Source organism: Daktulosphaira vitifoliae, unplaced genomic scaffold (assembly GCF_025091365.1).
Source record: "Daktulosphaira vitifoliae isolate Bord-2020 unplaced genomic scaffold, ASM2509136v1 Scaffold_1, whole genome shotgun sequence".
In the NCBI taxonomy this organism is placed as follows: Eukaryota; Metazoa; Arthropoda; class Insecta; order Hemiptera; family Phylloxeridae; genus Daktulosphaira; species Daktulosphaira vitifoliae.
The window spans coordinates 10,704,188-10,713,381 of NW_026099572.1; the positions used below are offsets into that span (position 1 = coordinate 10,704,188).

The 9,194-nt window shown below is 27.8% G+C and overlaps 1 protein-coding gene across 1 annotated transcript; it reads right to left on the reverse strand.

The window, feature by feature from the left end:
- Positions 1-398: 398 nt before the first annotated feature.
- LOC126896938 (uncharacterized) lies at positions 399-1,557 on the reverse strand. Its single transcript, XM_050670137.1, has 2 exons — positions 1,329-1,557; positions 399-1,285 (listed from the first exon to the last, which is right to left on the reverse strand). Exons 1-2 carry the CDS (start codon positions 1,514-1,516, stop codon positions 661-663), a joined length of 813 nt encoding a protein of 270 aa, XP_050526094.1. The 5' UTR covers positions 1,517-1,557; the 3' UTR covers positions 399-660.
- Positions 1,558-9,194: the final 7,637 nt, after the last annotated feature.

Genomic DNA, 9,194 nt, shown 5'->3' on the forward strand with positions numbered 1-9,194 from the left:
TTGATTTTGATTTTTATTATTTTTTGAATAACAATCCTTTGCAGTATGATAGCGTTTATGACAAATATCACATTGTAACATAGCTTTGCAATTTTTGAAGGAATGATTATTAGATTTGCAAAAAGAACAATATAAAGATTCGATGTTATTTTGAACAGCGTGATCAAATTTGTTGTTAAATTGTTTGTAATTATTGTTCAAATTATTTTGATTGTTGTTTCTTATGTCATTTAAATTAAATTTATTATTATTAATATTTCTATTTATGGAATTATATCTATTATCATTTCTATAATTATTATTTCTTTGGTTATTATTATAATTGTTTTGATAATTATTGTATTTTGAATTATTTTTATTTATATCATATTTGTTTTGGAACTGTTGTTTATTAAAATCTCTTTGATTATTTAAAGCATAATTGTAATTATTGGCGTTCAAATTTTTGTTATAATAATGTCTGTTTTGTGAAATATTGGCATTATAAATCATTTTTTCTATTCTGGAAATTTGTGACAATAATGTATTTAACTGATTTTGAGTGTTATCATTAATGTTAAATAAATTTTCATTTGCTATTTCTTTTTTTATTTCATGAGAGGATTGTGTAGTAATACCTTCAATCATAAATTCTACAGATTCATATTTGCGAATGTTTTGTTATAGTTCGTCTAAGGTTTTGTTGTCTAAAATTCCTACATATCGTGCTACCTTTGGTTGTAGACCTTTCATTACCGCATGTACTAATTCAGATTGAGACATTTTAGGATCTATTTTTTTACATAAATTCTGAACATCATTCAAATAACTAACTAGAGATTCGTCAGGAAGTTGACGTCTTTTAGCTAACAATGTTCTAAGCATATGAGTTTGAGTAACTAGTTGAAATTCAGATAAAAGGGCTTGTTGTACTTCTGACCAAGAAGCAATAGAATTACAAAAATCGAAATTATCAAGAAATATTGATGCTGTTTCATCAAGATAAATAGCTAAGAATGATTTTTTCTGTTCGTCAGACCAGCCATTTATATCACCAGCTTTATTATATTTATTTAAAAATGTGTTTATATTTTCATGTATTGACCCAGAGAATTTTTGTGGTTTACAAAAAGGTACTCTTTCCGACATATTGTTATTATGCTGAATTTGTATAGGACTCGAATTATAGATAGTATTTTTATTAGATTTTAAATTTGTTGTTTCACAAAAGGAAAATTGTTTGCTAGTACTTGGAATTTCAGAAATAGTAGCGTAATCTGATTCAAGTAATTCGTTTCTAATATACCTGCGTAATCGATCTTTAAGATTTGTTAATGTACCNTATATACCGGCGTAATCGATCTTTAAGATTTGTTAATGTGCCAGTAGTATTTAAATTTCGCTCATTTAATTTTTCATAAGCTGAGTTATATTGAACTTTGTTAATAAATTCTTCTTTATCTATTGCTTCGTTTAATGTATATAACGCGCCAGTGAAAATAGTATTAATTAGTTTTTCATAAGAATTATTGTCCATTTACAATAGTGTTTTGATTATTATTAATGTCAAATAATGAAGTTGTGTAACTAAACTCCAATAATTGTATTAGTTCGATTATAATCTGTGCTACATTTTTGGGATATAGAAAACCTCTTATTGTGAATGAAATAAGAAAATTGGAATAATTTTGACTTATACTTTTTTCTTTAATATTTAATTGTTTTGCTGCTTTGCTACAGACATGTTTTATATTAAGTTTATAAATGTTTATGTTATTAATTTTATTATTATATTTGTATTCTGTGATATAGATTTTTATAATTTCTTTTAAAAATGTGTTAAAAGAAAAATTTGTATGAATATTTGCTGTATCATTATTGTTGGACATTTGTTTGAAAATTAATATAAGTATTTTCTAAAACTTGAACTAGTTCTAATAATAGTTCTGTGGAATTTTCTGGATAAATAATACCTCTATTCAAGTTTTCTTCAAAAAAATGAAGAAACCCATAAACTCTTTTGGTTGAATATTGATTATTTTCTTTAGTGGTTTTGACAATAATATCTGTTAGGAATTTTGTGAAGTCGTTATAAGTTTCAAATACTATTTCGTCTGTATATTCAGTTAATATAGCTTTGATTATTTGTTTAATAGTTATTCTGGCAATTTCAATTGGTAAAAGGATCATTTGAGTTACTTTCGGTTTATTTAGTACAGATTACTTTATAAATATCTTCTACTGCGAATTCATAGAAAAATCTTAATAAAGTAGTTATTTTTATTATTAAAAATAATTCGTTCGAAGGAATTGTGTTTCTTTCTGTAAAAAGGTTTATAAATCTGATTATTATAATAATTTTATCTTTAGGTATATCGTAAAGAAGAGATATTTTCCAGAGTGTTTCGTTTATAGTTTTGCGAAGTTGTGCTTTATGAGCGATTTTTTTGTTAGTGAAATTGTTTATTAAAATTCTTAATAATATTTTTGTGACTTATAAATTCATATTTTGTTGGTAAACTCATTTTATGTATTTATTACAAAAATTGATATATATGTATATATATATATTTTCTCCCTTTTTTTTTTGTTTAATTTTGAAGAATATACGTTAATTTTTTAATTTTATTATAATATTAATAATGTGATCAGAATGTTATGGTCGGGGTTACAAGTATTTATTGGGCGTCATTTTGTCATAAAAAAGAAAAATGGTAATAGGTTATGGATATAGATATTAATTATAATAATAAAAAGAATGAAGAGAGATAAAATAATTGGCCATATGTGTGATATTTATATTTTTTATAATTAAGAAAGAGGAATAATAATAGAATATAGATGTTATATATAGATGTTATGGTTAACGGATTGTTGAAGTACGTTTAGCTACAAGGTGAAAATAAAGCATGCTATATATATATTCATGAACTCTTTATTAAGATACTACCACCACACGTGGTTTGTCGTAAAAAGTAAATTGAAGGAAAATTATAATCGATATGACGCACACCTGAGTCATATTAATTCTACAATGAAATGTGCAATGATTATAGATGAGGATTTTACGACTCTTAATATTTATTGGTCATGCTATATGAATGGGAAACAATGTATGTTCATGTAAGATGCTACTGTCCAATTGTTGGGCGCCAAGCCTTAATGGCTGAATTAATCATTATACAAGTTAAAACATCTACGTTGAACGCGTACTATTATGATCCGAATGGTGAGAAAGTAGTTATTAATAACTTATCAAATTATCCACCTTTAACAATTCTATTATTCCCTCGATAAAAGTTATTCTTGATTTATCTTAAGTCTATCCTTAATTTTATGACATGCTTAGAAATATAATTTCTTACCTTGTGTCCAGCTAGCTTGATTGTTTATTGCGTAAAATATATATATATATATATATATATAAAGAGAGCACTGACTTTTATCTACTTATTAATTTTTGTAAAATTATGCAAATTATTAAACTTGAAATATTACTTCACTGTAGTTCCTTTCTATACTTGGTGTCTGAGTATATGTGTTACTTTATATTTTAAAATAAGAAAAATTATAATCAGATAGTTTATGAGAACCAATCCCTAGTGACACGTCATAAACNTTTTTCATTGTGAAGAAAAAATAAAGACCGAAATTTTTTTTTTTTATAGTAAAGTATATTACATTAGCTTTAATTTAAGATATACATAAAAGTGTCAGACTTTCCGGAACAGTTTCAAAATTTAAGTTGAAAAAGTACATTTTTTGTGAAAAAGTGGTCATTTTAAATCCCCCCCTGTGGGCAAGTAAAGGGTCAGATATAAAAAAAATATATACGAAATGATAGGTAAAGACATCATGCATCTATAAAAAAAAATTTATATTGATCCATACATCTTTCAAAAAGTTATAGCATTATAAAGTTAAAAATATAAAAAAGAATTTTTTTACAAAAATCGTATTTTTTTTATAAACTTTGATGTCTGTTTTCACCATGAAGATAAAATAAAGTCCGAAATTTTTTTTTTCCATAATAAAGTATATTACATTAGCTTTAATTTAAGATATATATAAAAGTGTCAGACCTTCCGGAACACTTTCAAAATTTAAGTTGAAAAAGTTCTACTTTTTACATGCATCTTTTAGATTTGAACCCCCCTCGTATATAGGGAAATGGTCGGATTTAAAAAAACAGTATGTCAAAAGAAAGATGTATATGAATACTACTCCTCATAAAAAAATTGTACTGATCCATACATTTTTCAAAAAGTTATAGCATAATAATGTTAAAAATGTAAAATACAAAATCGAAAATTTTCACACAAAAATAGCATTCGGTAGCCATTTTCACCGTGAAGATAAAATAAAGTCCGAAATTTTTTTTTTTCATGATAAAGCATATTACATTAGCTTTAATTTAAGATATATATAAAAGTGTCAGACCTTCCGGAACATTTTCAAAATTTAAGTTAAAAAAATTAATTTTTTGTGAAAAAGTTGTCATTTTAAATCCCCCCTTGTGGGCAGGTTAAGGGTTAAATTTATCAAAAAAATATACCAAATGAAAGGTAATGATATTATTCATCTATATAAAAAATAATTATATTGATATGTTTATTTTTGAAAAAGTTATGGCACTTTTAAGTAAAAAAAATTGAAAAAATTNTTTATGGCACTTTTAAGTAAAAAAAAAACCCAGTACAGGGGGGTCGCGGCACAGTGGTGACGTGGCATAGATGGATCAAGTATAATGATATCTGACAGTGATTAAAATCACTATCAAAAAAAAACGCTTCGATGCAAATCTTTAGATAGTGTTTAATTTTAAAAAATTGGTGGATTATTCCAAAAGCTTCATAAACTGCTAGTTCCTTATTAATATCCTGATTAAGACAAAGTATGTAGAATAAAAAAGAGATTATTAGAAAATAGTATTTCCCATAAAAAAATTATATTGATCAATACACTTTTCAATAAGTTATAGCATTATAATGTTAAAAATGTAAAAAATAAAATTGAGAATTTTCACACAATAATAGCATTTGGTAGCCATTTTCACCTTGAAGATAAAATAAAGTCCGAAATTTTTTTTTTCCATGATAAAGTATATTACATTAGCTTTAATTTAAGATATATATAAAAGTGTCAGACTTTCCGGAACACTTTCAAAATTTAAGTTGAAAAAGTCAATTTTTTGTGAAAAAGTTGTCATTTTGAATCCCCCCCTGTAGGCAGGTAAAAAGTCAGATTTATAAAAAAAATATACCAAATGATAGGTAAAGACATCATGCATCTACAAAAAAAAGAATTATATTGATCCATACATCTTTCGAGAAGTTATAGCATTATAAAGTTAAAAATATAAAAAAGAATTTTTTTACAAAAATCGTATTTTTTTTATTAAGTTTAATGTCTGTTTTCACCATGAAGATAAAATAAAGTCCGAAATTTTTTTTTACCATTATAAAGTATATTACATTAGCTTTAATTTAAGATATATATAAAAGTGTCAGACCTTCCGGCGAAGACAAGTTCAGAGGTCAAATTTTTTTTTGTCAAATTAAAGTATATTACATTAGATTTAATTTAAGATATATAGGGAAATGGTCCGATTTAAAAAAACAGTATGTCAAATGAAAGATGTATATAAGTACTACTCCCCGTGAAAAAATTGTACTGATCTATATATTTTTCAAAAAGTTATAGCATAATAATGTTAAAAATGGAAAATACAAAATCGAAAATTTTCACACAAAAATAGCATTCGGTAGCCATTTTCACCATGAAGATAAGATAAAGTCCGAAATTTTTTTTTTTCATGATAAAGCATATTACATTAGCTTTAATTTAAGATATATATAAAAGTGTCAGACCTTCCGGAACATTTTCAAAATTTAAGTTAAAAAAATTAATTTTTTGTGAAAAAGTTGTCATTTTAAATCCCCCCTTGTGGGCAGGTTAAGGGTTAAATTTATGAAAAAAATATACCAAATGAAAGGTAATGATATTATGCATCTATATAAAAAAGAATTATATTGATATGTTTATTTTTGAAAAAGTTATGGCACTTTTAAGTAAAAAAAATTGAAAAAATTTCGAAAATTAGCGATTTTTAAATTTGTAATTTTTTTGGAGGTTTTCCCCATTTACGGGAAACGAAGGAAATTTTTTCAATTTTTGAGAGTAATTCATTCGACTAGATACAATTTTTGATCTTTTGACGTATCTTTTGAAGTATCGTTGAAAGAAATCCGTTCGGCGAGAGCTGAAAAAAAGTGGTAACAGACACAAAAAAAAAAAAATCACATCTTAGTAAAACCAATACCTTCTCAGCTTCGCATCGAAGCTAAAAATTATATAACCAGATAGCTTATGAGAACCAATCCCTAGTGACACGTCATAAACTATTGTTTTATTTATAGTTTTAACCGCTTGATGTGCTAGGGTAATGACTTCAATAAACTATTAGTATTTATAGAATTGTGTATTTGATATGAGAGTCGACAGAGTTAGAGACAGGCTGGCTACACCATCGGATATATACTCGTCGATGCACGGACCTTACAGAGTCTAGAACTACTTGCCGAAAAGAGCATGACAGAATATGAGAATCAATCCCTAGTGACACGTCATAAACTATTGTTTTACCAACAGTTTTAACCGCTTGATGTGCTAGGGTAATGATTTCAACAAACCATCAGCACCTTGTGCAATCAATGAAACACTTATCTATTCAAATTTAAGATACACTCTACGATCTCCTTAGTGACATGCCATAAACCATTGTTTTACCAACAGTTTTAGCCACTTGATGTGCTAAGGTAGATTTTCGAAATGCACTTATGAAATAGACAATCCAATTAAAGAATTAAAAAAATTCTTAATTGAAACAACTCACAAAATACAAAAATAATAAAATATTAATTCATAATAATTTAAAGTTTAAAAAAAAAAATAAAATAAAAAGTTTAAGTTATTATTGTTTTTATTACATTACTTATAAGAGAGTTAGATAAAAAACACCAAGTGTGAAAAAGATTCAAAGTCAGAGAGAGCACATCGCGAAACAGTCTGGTACAGAAACGCTTCATGACCAGATTTTTATAAAAAAAAAATAAGGCGACGAATGAGCTAGAAATTGCTCTTTTATAGGCCTGTTTTATGAGGGGGAGAATTAGTTTAATTTGCACAATGCTTCTCATTGGCTAGGTAATTAATTTAGAGAGATCTATGCGCAATCTATTGTTCTACTAATTTGCGTTAATATTTCATACATGTATTGGTGTTTTTATATCTATCATCTCTCATTATAATGCGGTTTATTAAAAAAAATCATTATTAAAAAAATATAAATAAAATAAAATTATAAGTGCTAAATATCTATTACACTGTATACCGACTTTAGATAGATGATTTATAACTTGCTCTTGGTGCTCATTGGACATAAATTAGGAGTGTAACTGGTCAAGCTGACGTCTTCCACCAATAAAATTCGTAGCATTATCGCAAAAAATATCTGAACAAAGACCGCGACGATCACAGAAACGCTGCAGTCCACTGATAAACGCAGGCATGGTTAGGTCACATACTAACTCTATGTGAACGGTTATGGCGGCAAAGCACACAAATATGCACGAGTACGCCTTATTCACGGGGGCTTTTTTTCGTTGATTAGACTTTACGAAAAATGGTCCCGCAAAATCAATACCCGTTTTAAGGAACGCCCAGGGCGGTTTTAACCGCTCAGCGGGCAGATCACCCATGATCGGTTGGACTACAATGGACCTATATTTAAAACATGGCACACAAGCCCGCGCTACCTGTCACACAATGTTGCATCCATTTAGTGGCCAATATTTTAAACGGATCGACGCCAACATAGATTGCGGTCAACCGTGCATAAGTTTTAAATGCTCGTTAACAAATAATAATTTCCTAAATTCACACTTAGCCGGCAATATAACTGGATGACGCTGTAACGGACTCAAATTAACCGCTTTTTTTAAATGACCACCTACCCTGAGCACGGCCTTCTCGTCTAAGAATGAATTTAAACGCACTAAATTACTTTATGGTTTTATTGTACGTAGCTTTTGAATACTTTGTAATTCTTCACCAAAATAACACTTTTGAATAACTTTTATCATGCATGTAGTCGCCTTATCAATTTCATCAGCCTGCACAGATCCGTACTGATACTTTACTTTACGTGTTTTAGCCAACGCATTATTCACAAACCGATAGCAATATGCTAAAACGCGTTGCAATTTAGTTAGTGACGAATAATTATTTAAAATTTACAAGTCATGACTAACCGCCGACACCAACACTTGCGTTGTTGCGAGCTCTTCTGTTGATATTTCTAATCGAACGAAAAGTTGACCGGGCACTCAGAATTTTTCTTAACTAACCAATTGGGGCTCCTCCACCACATTATTAAATTCTTTATTTGATTGGAATTGAGCTTTTTTTTTACAGCCTCAGAAAAATTAAAAAATATGAGCTTTTTTAATTTTTTCAAAAAATATTTAATTTACAAACAAAAGTTTCGTACAAAAGATGTTTAAAAGATAATTCTAAACAAAAAAATTATGTTATATTTTTTCATTTAAACAAATATTTTTCGAGTTACATTACATTTAATATGAGTACTAAAATTTATATTCCATTTTTTTCATTTTACGGTTACTTTTTATCATGTTATACTTACATTAGACACAATGTTATAAATGCATATAAATGTCTATGTGAGTTTATTTATTTATAGTATCATTCAAGTGTAGTGTATATTAAGATGCAACCGATAGAGTAGGTAATTGATTTGACGCTATATTGTTTAAACCCAACTAAACGCTAAATTGTACATTCCCAAACAACAATCATATTATGTCAATTGCCCCGGGAATTTCTAGTAATCTTTTTCTTTTTCTTTGCCTTAATCCCAACTACTTGGAGTCGGCCACCCTTATCCTAAGATTCCACTTGACACGATCGCCCACATCTTCTACGCTCACATCAGCTGTCCTCAAATCGTATTCAATAGCATCCCTCCATCTCTTATTTGGTCTTCCTCTATCTCTTCTTCCTTCAACATTCATTTCTATAACTGTTCTTACAGCTTTCGATTCTTCTTTCCTCATACCATGACTAAACAATCTAAGTCTATTTTCTGTCATCTTATCCACGATTGACGCAACACCTATACTTCCTCTTATATG